This window comes from Pinus tabuliformis, chromosome 4_2 (assembly GCF_031772625.1).
Source record: "Pinus tabuliformis cultivar Carrire ecotype Pingquan chromosome 4_2, CPIR1, whole genome shotgun sequence".
Taxonomy (NCBI): domain Eukaryota; kingdom Viridiplantae; phylum Streptophyta; class Pinopsida; order Pinales; family Pinaceae; genus Pinus; species Pinus tabuliformis.
In genome coordinates, this window is record NC_142304.1 from 21060017 (window position 1) to 21076420 (window position 16404).

Sequence of the window (16404 nt, forward strand, 5' to 3'; positions counted from 1 at the left end):
ATGTGCACAATAATAACAATAGGGAGCTACACTAACAATTGCGATAAGGGGGATACATGTGCACAATAATAACAATAGGGGACTAACAATAACAATAAGGGGGATACACTGATATTGTAGGGACTTAACAAGATCTGGGCAGCCTGAATGTAGCACTGTTACATCTCATGTTGGAATTTTATATTTATCTCTGAGCCATATCCCAGAAACATCAATAAAGATTTGGGTGGGAGGGAATCTATTGATTTTGTTGTGAATGCAAGTTAGTGCTCACCTAATCATACCAATTACAATGATATACTTTGAAGGAAGCAGACATGGAGGCTTGGAGAACATTATAGGTGTATTTGTCGCTTTTTGTGTATTGGCTATACCCCTAATGCAGTGAAGGAAAGTTATGATGTCCAGAAGGGTACTCACAGGCAATGGTGGCACCTTAAACTCTGCAAGAATAATGCTAAATGTAATCGTCTGGTCACTCATAATGAACCTGGATAAAATGAGAACAAAGAGCATCTCCACCTGCAACCACACTCACTGGCTCAAGTTTGGGCCCCATATTGTCGACCCATAGAAAATTGTAGTATTGACAAAGTTTCAAATAGATGAACCTTATATTTATTGTAATAAATCTGTTTCGGCTGTGAAGTCCCATGCATTCATCATATAATATAGCTGAAATGTTGAAATTGAAAACATTGTATATTCACCCTGACATCACAATGTGGTCTTGGAACTACTCAGAGCTATTCCAACACAACATTGTAAACTTGAACATTGGAGAAGAGATCTGGCAAGCATCATAAGTGAACATCTTCTGCAATTAAAACATACAAAAAATATGGTTATCGGATGCTCCATTTACAAGCAAAATTCGAGCTGGAATCCTTCAAACCTGGTTCTGGAGGTCCGAGGGTAAAGTCTTACGGAGAAATAGCTCTACTGCAAAGCAGAATAAGGTTGAACGACTTCTGGTGTCCACTATTCTCAAAAGTGATGAGAGAAAGGATGAAATAGGGTCTCTTTAGGTACTTAGGAAGTTAGGCGACACCCATAGGTAGCAGTATCGTTTTGGGGCTAAAAATGCCGAAGGCATGGGCATGGAGATTTCCTTGCAAGGAAGTTGAGCTACTTTGAGCCAAAAGGTCAATTGAAAATCAAGTCTCACAATATCAGGAATCAGGATAGATGTAAGAAGGTTGTCATATAGAAATCAGGTGCCCTTTTATACCCTATAAGGCTAAACATGTTTCCTTTCTCAAATGCAATGCCATGCCATTGTGGAACTGACTGGCTTTCAGTATAGCAAACTCAGCTGGTTTGACTCCTTTCCTCCACCATCCTTTTACCTGGTGCTAACTGTTATTAACTTGTTGGAGGTATTTTCTGGCCAGTCATTCCTATGTCACAAGGTTTGTCGGACTTCAACCATGAGGTTTGGATTTTGGAGAACCTTAATTTTTTTTTTGAGGTTTGGCGACCCTCATCGAACCTCATAGCCATTGATCAAGTCCATAGATCAAAACTCATAACCTCAGGTCACAACTCAATCTTGTAATCTATCCTCGCAGTTTTTATGTCCGTGATAGCATTTTTTTATGTTTGTTGATGTTGATTTCTTACTATTTTATCCTATATCTCATTTTAAATTCAATATATATAGAAAATGTATATGGACGAACCTAATGGCGAATATATATTCTCAAATGTATATGGATGAACCTAATGACGAAACTCATCAAAAAAGTCGAACTCAAACCGAACCTAATCATTGTCGAACCTGAACTCGAACCCGAACCATGTGACTTAGGGTCATTCTATGCCTTTCCTAATGTCCAGAGCAGTTTTTAATTTTTCTGGTGTCTGCAGGATTAGCCAGACACAGTTCTAAGGTGAATTTGAATAAGTTCTGTCCAAGTTGACCTGTTCTAACCCCATTTCTGACCAAATCCCATCCTTTAAAAGAGGGTTTTTTCTTGGATCTACATGCAGTATTCTAGACAATTTCATGTTTTAGTAATGCAGTCAAACATTTTTCTTCAAATTCAGTTCACAGAAAATAACTTTTTAGATTGAATGACAGAAATGGAGAATCCAGATAGATACTATTAGCATAGATGATCAAGATTGGTTTGTTTATCCTTATAGTACATGCACGATATAAATTTCACCATCATATGGACAAGTAATATAAGACTGTGTGATGTACAGGTTAATGTCTCTTAGTAATTACATTTGTCATGAACATTTTGACTTGGGGACTGGGAATGTGATTTCTCTGGGTTAGATGTCAGTTGAATTTGATGAATCTTTTCTAAAATTGGTTGCACACTATCAATTTCAGCCTTTATCTTATTCCCAACTTGCAAGGAGTATTCATGAACTTGCTGCAACAGCTGATCAGGTTAGTGTTTGCAGTTTCCCTTGTTTTATATCTTGATCTGTAATTTACTCTTGGCCTTTTAGTCTTCCATGGACAGTATTTAACATTGTTGCAATATTCTTACAGAAAAGCTCCCAGAAGCAGCTAGTACATCAAGTATTTCCCAAACTTGCTGTGTATAATTCAGTTGATCCTTCATTGGCTCCATCTCTACTGATGGTATGTAACTGTTCACTATTTATTCTGTTTGCATATTCCTGAACATTTGCTTGTGTAATGTGTATTACCCACAAGATTAATTTGAGTTTTTGTTTTCAATTTGCATTTGTCTATGTGATGTGAAAGTTCCTTGCATTCTTCATGATATTTTCTTCATGAGCTTTCCTTTTTAAAATCTTTCTGATGTCATATGCATGAAACGTGATGCCATATGTTCATTTGGATAGTAAAAGTCTTACAGTAGACATGGCATTTATGTGTTTCTGCTCTGATGATGGGTGCTACTTCTGTAAATATGCAGCTTCATCAACAATGTGAAGACAGAAGTGTTTTGCGCTATATTTACTACTATTTAACCAGGACTTTATCAGATAATGGTGCTCAGGGTTTAAGTCCTGGTGGTGGAATACCCACACCTAATTGGGATGCTCTGGCTGACCTGGATGCAGCAGGAGGGGTGACAAGGGCAGATGTGGTACCTCGTATTATTGAGCAGCTTACTGCAGAAGCATCAAATGCTGATGTTGAAGGTATGCTTGTCCTTTCATGCAGTGGCAGATCTTTTAGTGCATTTTCAACTTGGTTATCAGTGTCTCGGATACCTTGAAGATGACTGCAGTTTAGTCAGAATTATAGGAAGAATGAAGAGCAACCATGTAAAGTCTAGTCAGTTTCTTTAGCTCTGCTTAGACTATTTCTCCAGTGAAGGGGTTTGACACTAGTATTTTTTCATTGTGCTCTCAGTTAATTGGTGCTGATGTTTGTGCCATCTGTCGATATCTAGTGAATAACTTTGAATTATATAATTTTTTTTTAATGTTTTGTAGAATCCTTTGATTTCTTCAGAATCTACTAATTTGAGATTGTATTTATAGCTGGATCCCAATGATATGTGGGGCCTTCTTCTTGTTCTTTTAGCTTGAGTTTCTCTTTGCTATTCATTGGAGATACCTTCTGCACTCTCCTATTGCTCATTTTGGCAGGTTGTACTTTCCAGTCCCACTGACCTATTTTATTTTGGTCATTTGGGGACATAAGTATAATTTGATTTCATTTATCTTCCTTGCAATATATCCTGTAAAAATGCTCCTTAATCCATTATAAAATAAACATATCTACTGATAGAGCATTATGGATATCAATGAGGGGAATTACAGTCGATTCATGAATCATACTTTATGGCTTCAATTCTTAAACATGATGATTACATGCTTCATATAACTAAGGTTTGAAGAATTTGTTTACCGAAGTTTACAACATTTGTTGAATTTGTAATGTCCCAGGTCTTACATGTTACAATACAGTGTGAGAATGAAAGAGAGAGCAATAATCTCTTTGAAAGTTTTTCATCTTTGCATTACTCTGACAAATTCATACTTAAAAATTGGAAATTGAAGACAAAAAATGATCTTCAGTTTTTTAATAATGCTAGCCTAAAATAAAATATTCTATCATCAATAAGCTTTCTTGCATGAGGGCCACTAAAGAGTAAATTTGTGCTAAATAACTATTATAACTAAAAAAATGCATTTTTAATGCTCAGCGTTTCCTCTTCACTGTTGTTGAATATATCTGTCACATGTAGAAACAAGTGACAACCCTTACAGTCAACTAGGTGAAGTGTTATGTTTTACTAGTACCTAAAAGATCAGTTGGATTGATTAATTAATCTTTACTTAGTGTTGAACATTTAACACCAGATCTGATTTTTTTTTTTTTTTTTTCACAATTTTATTATGTAGAAAATAATATATTCTCAAATTAAATTCTCGAACTGCTGAAATAAACACACTGGTGTTCTCAACTTTCAAACAGTAAATTTGCGGAGGAAAAATAACTAGCAGATTACCACAAGACAACAGAAATTTGGCCCAATAATTCTTCCTTCACTTTATATTGAAATCTGGAAAATTTAGGGCCTAGACCCACAGAGAAATTACACAGAAAATACAGCATATTACAACCTGGGAAAGGCCTTAGGATTTTCAGCCCAAGGAAGAAATTGCCCCCCCTGAAAATGGCTTCTCTGGAAGATAAATCAGCCCTGGAAATTTCATGGCCTCCACCTATACAGCTGCACCCTGGGAAAATTTCGGCTCCCTTCCTCGTGCGGTACTGGTTGGAAATTGGAATTCTCGTCCTCTTCTCACCGTCTTGGCTCGCTCCTCAAACTCAACCTCTGTCTCCTCCAAATCTCAGCCCTCTTCAAAAATCTTGGTCCTTTTAAATTCTCCTATCAAAAACTGCTGCACACTTTTCCTCTTTCTCCTTAGTAATTGGAGCTTCTTACTCATGATAAAATAACTTCCTCAACAATGCAAATGTGTGTCGTTATCCTCTCCCATAGGTTCTCTTTATAATTTCAAATTGAGAAAAATCCGTAACCCTCAATCTCCAAGGTGAGATGGCTAGAATTAAATCCTAACCCACTTGGATCAATTGTTGAGATTAGATCCAAGTCAGTTAAATAATTAAATATTTATCCTTAGAAATTTGTTCAATTAGCCAACATTAATTAAGTAAATAAATTAATGCTCTTTTCTTAAGTTAGACTTAGGAAAGAAATCATGTTAGTTGCTCCTCTTGAATAGCCACCTAAAGAGGACTTCTTCTCCTGCATGCTAGTAGATAGACACAAGCCTATGTAAAAGGATTTTCGAAGCTTGTTCTTGTAGAACATGAACTTCCCCTTCACTAGAGGCTTTGTGAGAATATCTGCTACCTGCTAATTTGTGGATATGTACTACAACCTCACAACATCCCTTTGGACCTTGTCTCTAATGAAGCTGTCCCCGATCTCTGTGTGTTTGGACCTAAGTCACCGGGTTCAGCAAACATTATCCTTGAAATTCGAAAATCATCAAACTTGATCTGGATTCGAACAAATTCGTTGAGGTTCGATTTAGTTTGTTCCATAAATTAATTTCTTTTGCAATAAGGGGTAAAATCCTAAAATTTCCACTGTGCAAATCACTGTATTCAGGTTCCTCTGCGCGAATCGCTGTATTCAAGTTCTAATTTTCACATTTAATGCTATTTTCCTTTCTACATTGTTTAAGCAACCACATATCCAGATGCATATACTGATCGAGATGGAGATGAATTGCCAATTACTAGGCCGGGGCAATGGCCAAGCTGAATTTATGGCTGACTGATAGAGGCCCACGATATGCGGCCTCTATTGGTTTCCTCATGTATGCTACGCCAACGCTAGGCCAACTTTGATATAAGCTACATGTTTGATGTTTAACTTTATTATATATAAATTTTTAATTTTTAAATTTTGTAATATGGGTTGATCTTTATTATATATATTTTTAAAATATGAAATTTTATTATATATTTTTTAATATTCAAATTTTATAATATGTCGAACTTAATGTCGAATTTAATCCTCAAAATTTTCATCCTCAAACTTTTTCCGAATTTTAAAGTCCTCAAACTTTTTTTGAATTTCAAAGTCCTCGAACTCAAACACGAACTTGAACGCGGTGACTTAGGTTTGGACCGGTCAGGTAACACTAGATTTTCTGAAAGCTTGATGCAACTTTGATTGTCATAGTAGTCAATGTGGGCTCCATCTCAAGACCAAATAAACTCGAGAGCATTTTGCGAAGTTGTTTGGCTTCACAACTTGCTAGACTTGTAGCCATTACTCGACCTCTGTTGAGCTAAGTGCTACTGAGTGTTGCTTACTAAACCACGCGATCATAGCTGATTGCAATTTGAAACGACAACCCGAAGTTCTCTTACTTTACGCTACACTCCCAACCCAATATGAATTTGTGTAGCCTTGCAATTGCACTCTACCAATTTTGTCATACCTGAGTCCATACTCCACTGTACCTCTCAAGTACCTGAACACATGTTTTTCTACCACCCAATGAACCCTCCTTGGCTACACCATGAGTTGGTTGAGCGTGTTCACAACAAAACAAATATTTGGTCTAGTGTTGACAAGATACATCAAGGACCGTATTGGCTACTTGTACAATGTGGGATCCACCAACTCACTCTTAGAAGTGTTAAGCTTCCTCAAGTTGGTAATCATGGGTGTCAACATAGACCTACAATCCTCCATTTTGAATCTCTTCAGGATATCAATTGCATACTTGCCTTGCCCAAGGAATATCTCTCTTGGCTGTTGCCACACCTCCAATGGCAGAAAGTAGTGGATCATCCCTATCTTCGTCATTTCAAACTACAAATCAATGTCATCCTTATATTTCTATGAGCCCCTAAGATCTCGTCAAAAAGAGGTCATCCACATAGAGCACCAAGCTGAGCCCATCAATCCTTGAGTACCATGTTTGAGGTGCCTGCTTATGTCCGTACAATGCCTTCTTCAACCTGCATACATGGGACTCCCTCACATGCGCTTCAAATCCCTGAGGCTTCTCAATATATATCTCTTCCTCAATTACTCATTGAGGAAGGCATCCTTCACATCCATCTATTGTATCCTCCACTCCATCTTGAAAGTAATGGAAATAATCGCCCTAATAGATGCATATTTGGTGATTGGAGCAAAAGTCTCCTCATAGTCTACTCCCTCCTTCTGGGAGAACCCTCTTGTCACGGAGCTTGCCTTATACTTCTCGACACTGCCACCTGTTGCATGTTTGATCTTATAGATCCTTTGAGAAGTGGCCACTGATTTCCCTTCAGGCCTCGATACAATCTCCCACAAATCATTCTTCATGATGGAGTTGTACTTTTCCACCATGGTATCCCGCCAAACTTGTTGGTCCGCTGCCTCCTCAAGAGTGGAAAGCTTGGACTCAGTGATGCTACTCATCAAGGTCATGTAGCTAGAAAATCTTCTCGATGGTCTACTCTCTCTAGAAATGTTGCTAGGAGCCTCCACATGCTCCTCAACATCCCTCAGAGTCTACTTGGCCCATATTGGCCTCCTCTTGACAAAGCTCGAAGGAATATCTCGCTCTTCCTCTTGATCAAAAGGTTTTGTCCCTACTTTCGACGCTGCTGGTCCCTCCTTAGTCTTCAGAGTCTCTTGCTCTCGATCCTCTACCACTGCTGGATTCAATCCATGTGACTTCCTAAAGGTCCTACCCTCCTCAAATCTGACATCCTTGTTGACCATTGTCTTCCTCTGTGTTGGAATGTAGACCTTGTAGGCCTTTGAAGTTCTGTTGTATCTAGAAAAGATGCTCTTTTCTATTGAGGGCTCTAGCTTAATCCTCTTCTCCAATGGTATCGTATGTAGACATAAATTGGACTATCGAAGATGTGAAGGTGGCTCACCTCTAATTTCACTCTTGTGAAAGCCTCCTTAGGAGTCTTGTCCGATAAAACTTTGTGAGGACTTTTGTTCCACATGCTTCTCAACATCCCTCAAAGTCTACTTGGCCCATATTGGCCTCCTCTTGATAAAGCTCGAAGGAATATCTCGCTCTTCCTCCCGATCAAAAGATTTTGTCCCTACTTTCGACGTTGCTGGACCCTCCTTTATCTTCAAAGCCTCTTGCTCCCGATCCTCTACTACTGTTGGATTCAGTCCATATGACTTCCAAAAGGTCCTACCCTCCTCAAATCTGACATCCTTGTTGATCATTATCTTCCTCTGTGTTGGAATGTAGACCTTGTAGGCCTTTGAAGTTCTGTTGTATCTAGAAAAGATGCTCTTTTCTATTGATGGCTCTAACTTAATCCTCTTCTCCAATGGTATCGAAGATGCGAAGGTGGCTCACCTCCGATTTCACTCTTGTGAAAGCCTCCTTAGTAGTCTTGTCCTCTAAAACTTTGTGAGGACACCTGTTCTGCAAATACATAACTGTGTTGCATGCAGATCCTAATTGTGGATCATAGCCATGGCTGCCATGATGATGGCCCTATTTTTCCTCTCTGCCACTCAATTCTATTGCGGATTATATGGCACTGTCAACTCCTTTTTGATTCTTTCCACCTCGCATAAATTCTTGAACTTGTTGGAGGTATACTCACTCTGTAATGTCCCCAATTTTTGGATTGCCTTGTGGTGAGATGAAGAGGGATTTCCAAAGCTTATGTCAACTAGGTCATTGTAATGTCCCTAATAGAAATTTATAGTGATAACAAAGACATGCAATAATTTCAACACAGAAATTTACTCAGTAAACAAACATATAAACAAAACACCAAAATTGGCCAATTTTTATTAAATATAATTGCTGGAGTACTGTTAGGCCCCTATACTACTAGTGTAACCCCTTATTGTTATTAGTATAACCCACTTATTATATTGATGTACCCATGTAGTGCCCATATTCTTACTATTGTGCCCCATAGAAGCCCACTATTGTTATTATTGTGCCCTTACATTATTATTGTTATGTCGGCTCTGATTATGTTATGACCCCTTAGACTCCTATATATAGAAAGGAGGTCTTTTCATTTGTATCATCCAAGAATTGTTCATTTATGTAATGTAAAGGAGGTTGCCCCCTCGAAGCGGTTGAATTCTAAGGCGTTGATCTTTCTTTTCTATCTTTTCTTGAGCTGGTTTCATAACATTTGGTATCAAAGCTTTGGATTCTAGGGTTTCGCTGCTCCAAACAGGTCATCGTGGCATTTTCGCTATAACTTTTTTTCTGTGACGTTTCAGAAGTCGCAAAAAAAACCCATTTGAGAAGAAATCGCGCTGAACCTTGGGTCCGAATTTCAAATCTTTTTGCGCGACATTTGCGGAGATATGATCTGAAGAAGTTGGTCTTTTTCTAGACTCCTGAATTACATTCAAAACAGGTGACCTGGGGAAAATCGTCATAACTTTCTCTCTGGGGATCGGATTGAAATTTCGTAAGAACCTACAGAAAGAGGACGGACTGTAGTTTCTTGTATGCATTTTTCAGATCCAAAGGTTGAAACAGTGACTCGTGGCACATCGTACAAGTTTGCTCTACTGAACTAGTCGATAATTAGGTCATCTTGGGAGATTGTGCATAACTCTTTTTTGGAGAATCCAATTTAGATCAAACTGGTGGCATTGGAAAGAGGACACAGAGGGCTACTACAGGTCATAATTTCAGAACTTAAAGATCCGAAAGTACAGAGTTACAGTCATTTCAAAGTAGAGCTCCTAAAATCAAGAAAAAGCAAGATGAGGAAGTTTGATGGCAAGGATCCGGTAAAGTGGATACTTCAGATGGAGCAATATTTTGATATACATGGTGTACAACTGTTACAAAAGGTATGTATTGCATCTTCATATTTAGAACCAGATCAATTTTTATGGTACAAAGGGCTTTGTTCTCGTAAACAACTTGTTTCGTGGTCAATTTTCACGGAGGAAATGATAACACATTATGAGGATACAAAGAGCAACACCTTCTTTAGAGCAACACCACAACAATTGGAAAGAGTAAAAGGGCTTTGTGACATAGTGGAAAGCAAAATTATGGAAACCAGGAAGTGTACCTCTCACAACTATAAAGATGGAAGTGTTGTTTCTCCTAGCCTTCCACAACCTACAAGGGTTACACCACAACAATTGGAAGAAAAAAGAGAAAAAGGGCTTTGTTACAATTGTGATAGCAAATGCACTAAAGGTCATAAGTGTGCTGAGAAAAAAATATTTTACATAGAATATGAAGAGGAGGAAGAAAAGGATCAAGAAACAACAAAAGAAGAAGATATACGTCAGGACCCCACCCCAGAGAAAGAAGAAATGAATCAGACCATATCTTGTAAAGCATTAGCAAGAATTACCACTCCTCAAACTCTCAAGATAGAAGGACATATCAAGAAGAAAAAGGTGTAAGAAGTGAAAGATCACATCGAGAAAGAAGAAATGAATCCAACCATATGTTGTAATTCATTGTTCGAAATTACCACTCCTCAAACTATCAAGATAGAAGGACATATAAAGAAGAAAAATGTTCAAGAAGTGAAAGATCACATCGAGCATCAAGAAATAAATCCGACCATATCTTGTAAAGGATTGGAAGAAATTACCACTCCTCAAACTCTAGAGATAGAAGGACATATCAAGAAGAAAATGGTTCAAGCAGTGAAAGAACACATCGAGCATCAACAACAAGTTCTCCAACTTTTACAGGATAACGCCACTTCGGTGAAAAATCAAACGAAACAACAGGCACTTAAAAAATGGCGAACTTACCGAATGGGAAGACTCTTCAAGGATGAGGATGTGGAAGCATTGTTTTGTGCTATTTATATTATCCAACCAGATTGGATAAACGAAGCAAGGGATGAATGGAAGAAGGACGAAGAAGTATGGCCACTTATTCAAAAGTTGCAAAAGATCCCAATTCAAACAATATTGCCAGAAATTAAAGAGGAAGGAAAAATCATATTGGAACCTGGAGCAGTCACAGAAACAAGAACCCGACAGCTACGAAATCGATCAATTTCAGAGTATCTCATCAAGTGGAAGAACTTACCCACTGAATATTCCACATGGGAGGACAAGAATTTTATACAGAAGCATCAAGAACTACTCAAGCGTTGAGGACAACGCTTTTTGAAGGAGAGGGGCATGTTAGGCCCCTATACTACTAGTGTAACCCCTTATTGTTATTAGTATAACCCACTTATTATATTGATGTACCCATGTAGTGCCCATATTCTTACTATTGTGCCCCATAGAAGCCCACTATTGTTATTATTGTGCCCTTACATTATTATTGTTATGTCGGCTCTGATTATGTTATGACCCCTTAGACTCCTATATATAGAAAGGGGGTCTTTTCATTTGTATCATCCAAGAATTGTTCATTTATGTAATGTAAAGGAGGTTGCCCCCTCGAAGAGGCTGAATTCTAAGGCGTTGATCTTTCTTTTCTATCTTTTCTTGAGCTGGTTTCATAACAAGTACAATAGAAGATGGAAGGAGTGCACCTGGGCTTGCACAAGGGAAGCTACAAGCCTCAGGTGATCAACACAAAATGCCCAATTGCTATAAATGTGTTGCTCTCTAGAAAACTGCGCTGGTCCTATGTTTCTGCATTGTTGTATGACTTCAAACCTGATTTGCCCCCTCAAAACTGCCCAGAAATTTTTGTAAAATTAGGGGTGGACTCTTTGCCAAAAACCCAGAAAAACCCAGAAAGGGTTTACCCTAGTTTTGACCCTCCAAATTTGGCCTCCCACAGCTTGGCCCTTCTGCAAAACCAAAATTCTACACCTGTAGTTGAGTCTATCATTTACTGCTCCCAAAATGCTAGGAATCCCCTCCAAATAAGCCTTTAACCAAAATCCCAGCAACCCAACTCCTCAATCCTCCGGCCAAGACTCGCTCTAAACAACCCACACCAATGACTGCGTAGTCCTGTAGGTGATGACGCAGACTTTGAGCACAAAAAATCGTTCTGAATGTTATGCTCTCTCTCCTGCTGAAGATTAACTCCTTTAGGTTGGAAATTGGTTAAGGGACACTGCGACAACACTTCACACCCAATTCCCAACACCTCTGCTCCTCCAAGACTGCGTGGTCTTCTCTACTGCGTCCTTGCCGAACCAAAACAACGTGATCCCCTGTAGGATATGTCTCTCTCGGTCTCCAAATGAAATTGACAACCTTCCTAGGGTGGCACTCGAGGTCCATCGAAAAAAGTGTGAGCTTCACTCCTTGGAAAGCTCTTGTGCTAAGCGACACGTTGTGGCTCAGCTGAACAGCCAAAGCAACAATGAGTTTTCAAATTGTCAAAAAGCCCCAAATGATGCTTCTCTTCTCCTATTTATGCTTGTTGGCCTTGAGTCTCATGTGGGTCCCATCTCTAATTTCGACCTCACTTAGGAAAATCGAATTGTTTACCATGGGGTGCGTATTATTTGTGGGTAAGTGGCCCCCACATTCCACTAAGATGCTCATCGACCCACTTTTCCTAAGTTTTCTTCACCAAAAATTGCCTTAGACCAAAAATGACAAAATTGACAAAATTGTTCCTCTCACCTTAGGAAAATAATTAGGAAGGGACATTACAGTCCTCCCCTCCCGGATGTTGCTTGTCCCCAAGCAATTGCAAAGCCGAATGCTGCAAAATTTGTTCACTCTCCCACGTAGCATCCTCCTTCGACAAATCCTTCCATTTGACCAAATGCTCCCTGATCACCTTGTTCCTCAACCTCCTCTCCCGGGTCTCCAATATGAACTCTGGTGTCAAAACCAAATGCCCCTCATCATCCAAGGGAGGCAACTCAGTTGCTGCTGTAACCTGCTACCCCAACACCTTTTTTAGGCATGAGACATGGAACACATTGTGGATCCGACTCTCTGAAGGTAGCTCCAACTCATAAGCCACCTCTCCAACCCTCCTGACCACCTTATACGGCCCATAAAACCGGGGTCGAAGTTTTTCTGCCCCCTTTTGCTTAAGTGAAGATTGTCTATATGGCTGCAAGCGTAGGTAGACCATGTCCCCTACCTCAAACTGTCTCTCCACCCTATGCTTATCAACATACATATTTTGCTGATTTTGAGCCACCTGTAAGTTGTTCTTGAGAGCTTAGAGAATCTCCTAGCTCTCTTGAACCCAATCCTTTGCGCTTAGGGCCTCGCTATCTCCAAACATCATGTCAGAAAAAGAGAGTGCATCATATCCAAAAAGTGCTCGGAAAGGAGACATATCGATCAACATGTGATAAGTGGTGTTATCGCAAAAATCTCCTAGATGAAGCCACTTGACCCACTCTCTCTGCTGGGTCGTCACATAGTTGCGTAGGTACCCGTCTAACCACTTGTTCACAATCTTGGTTTGCCCATCTGTTTGGGGGTGATAGCTAGTGCTGGGTGTAAGCTCTGTCCCCAACCGAAACAACTCGTGCCAGAAATCCCCCATAAACCTGCTATCCTTGTCACTAACAATGGTCTTGGGAAGACCATGTAATCAGAAGACCTCCCGAAAGAATAACTCGGCCACCTGGGAGGTTGAAGATCTCAATGAGATGGCGAAGAAATGGGCAAACTTGGTCAATTTGTCAACCACCACATAAATGCAATCTTGCCCCTGCATAGTTGGGAGCCCCGTGATAAAGTCCATGGACACACTCTCCCACTTCCTCTCCGGAATGGGAAACGACTGCAATAAACCGATGGTATGTGACAGCTCCACCTTGTTCCTCTGACAGTCTATGCACTCTCGCACGTGCCTCAACACATCTCCCTTGAGCCCCCGCCATGAGAATCTCTCTCTAATAGCACAATATGTCTTGAGGAAGCCCGAGTGTCCTGCTAGGGGGGAATTGTGGGATGCCTGCATAATCCTCTCCTTAAGTTGAGATCTTGGCACCAAATATATCTTGTCTTTGTAGTAGATCACGTCATCCATCACTCGAAATTTGTCATCCCTGTGTGTGTCGTCCAAAATCTCGCAAGCTTGCCTGTCTTTGGAGTACTCAACCAAGAGTTGAGCCTTCCAGTCATGCGTAACGTCCATCAAAGATAGTACTGCGGGCCTCCTAGAGAGGGCATCTGCCACCATGTTATGCTTGCCCTTCACATACTTGATCTCAAAATCATAAGCCTAGAGCTTACTCACCGATTTCTGCTGTCTCTCCTCCAACAACTGCTGCTCCAAGAAAAACGAAGCCTGTTGTGATCAATCTTCACCTTGAATTGGTTGCCCACCAAATATTGCTTGAATTTGGCCAGTGCATGCATCATGGCCAACATCTCCTTGTCATACATCGAGTACAACCGCTCATGGGGTAGCAACTTCCTACTCTCGAATGCAATAGGATGGCCTCCCTATGTCAACACGGCCCCAACTCCCTCACCGAAAGCATCACACTCCAGCATAAAGGGCCGTGTGAAATCCGGTAAAGCTAAGACAAGACAACTGCTCATAACCCTCTTGAGGCGCTCAAAGGCCTCCTGTGCCACTTGCGTCCACTCAAAAGCTCCCCTTTTTGTCAAATCAGTGAGGGGTGTTGCAAGCTGTGAGAATCCCCTCACGAATCTCCTATAGTATGTGCAAATGCCCAGGAACCCCCTCAACTTCGTCACGTTCCTGGGTGTGGGCCAATCCAATATGGCTTTGATCTTCTCCTGGTGTACCTTCACTCCGTCCTCCCCAATCACATGCCCAAGTTACAACATCTCTGTTAGTTCAAATTCACATTTGGACATCTTCGCATACAGCTGTTGCTCCTCAAGTATGCGAAGCACTACCTCCAAACGCTGAAGGTGCTCCTCCCAAGTCTGGTTATAAATGAGTATGCTGTCAAAGAAAACAAGGACAAAGTCCCTCAACTGCCCATGAAACAAGTGGTTCATGCATTATTGGAATGTAGCCGGAGCATTGGTTAGCCCAAAGGGTATCACCAAGAACTCGAAATGTCCATAGTGGCAACAAAAGGCAGTCTTAGGGATGTCCTGCTCCCTCACCCGTATTAGATGATATCTCGAGTGCAAATCTATCTTAGAGAAGTATTTTTCTCCTCTAAGCTCATCTATCAACTCGTTAATGCGTGGGATGGGATACCTGTTCTTCAATGTCTTCTTATTGAGGGCCTGTAGTCAATATACATGTGTAGTGTCCCATCCTTCTTCTTCACCAGCACCACGGAAGAAGCGAAGGGGCTCGAGCTAGCCCTGATGTGACCCAACCTCAACAGCTCCTGGATGGCCCTCTCTATCTCGTCCCTATAGGCCTTTGGGTGCCTATACGGGGTGGTGATGAATGCGTTCACTCCATCTTCCAACTCAATAGTGTGCTCGAACCCACAGTCTGGTGGGATCTCCCCAAAAACCCCTTGGGGCCTCTCCTACAACGCCAATACGTCTGGATCCACAGGCTATGCCTGGGACCCTATCTCCGAAATCCTCAACGCAACTGCCCACTTTACATCTCCATGCTATAGATCTACCTCCATCCGGTGAGCTGAAATTGTTTGGGGTGGTAAGAGTGCATTCCCGTCAATAATGCCAGCTTCCCATCTGGCCCCATAAACTCCATCTCCAACTTCTGCCAGTGAGTGGTGACCCTCCCAATGAGTACAATCACTGGACACCCAATATGATGTTGGTGTCCAGGACATCAACTACAAAAAAGTGATCAGTGAGCAAGTAGTTCCCCATCCTCATAGTGAGCCTGGGAACATACTTCGTGCACTGCATGGTCTGGTATCCTGGCACCAACATAGAGAACCACTCAAATGTCTCTGTCTAGATGCCCCTACGCTCCACCATCTGAGCATCAATAAAGTTGTGGGTGGCCCCACTGCCTACTAAGACTGAAACTTGTTGCCCCTACATCGTCCCCCTGATCCTGAGTGTTAAGTACTTCGACACTCCCCGAAGTGAAGCAAGGACTCCCCCGGTTGGGGCAAATAGTCCTCCTTTAGGTGGTGGTGGTGGTGGCCTTCCTGATGACTGTCCTCCCTCATCTCCCTACTCATCTGCCAACTCGGCTTCCTCATTTGGCTCACTGTCTGAAAACACCTCAATGAAATGGGCCTTGCCCTTGGTGCACTTGTGCCCGGGTGCCTAAGGCTCTTGGCACGTAAAGCACAACCTCCTCCTCCTCAGGTCTCTCCGGGTCTCATCATCCATCTGGCCACGTCCTCCATCCCTCTGAGGTGGCTTAGTGTCTCGGTTCCCCTGTGTGCTGTGGGTCTAGTGGGAGTGAAAGATCGGGTCTTGGGCATTGCATTAATCATATCCCGGGTCCTGGAGATAACATCCAGAAGTGATGTGGGTTTGTAAGCCCTCACCCAACCACGCAAAGGCTCAGCAAGCCCATCCACAAATAGCATGATCAGACGGGCCTCTGAGATGTCTGTCACCATCATTGTTTGTCTCTGGAACTACGTAATGTAAGCCTCTGTGCTGTCAGTCTGCC

The 16404-nt window shown here is 41.2% G+C and overlaps 1 protein-coding gene across 1 annotated transcript in view; it reads left to right on the forward strand.

Annotated features, from left to right (window-relative positions):
* The window catches only part of LOC149168163 (SH3 domain-containing protein), a 275430-nt gene that overhangs the window by 18043 nt on the left and 240983 nt on the right, over positions 1–16404 (forward strand). Inside the window, exons 2-4 of the mRNA XM_089424839.1 lie at positions 2345–2404; positions 2510–2602; positions 2904–3191. Of these exons, the coding sequence (XP_089280965.1) occupies positions 2345–2404; positions 2510–2602; positions 2904–3191 (441 nt within the window). The remainder of the gene's footprint in view (positions 1–2344; positions 2405–2509; positions 2603–2903; positions 3192–16404) is intronic.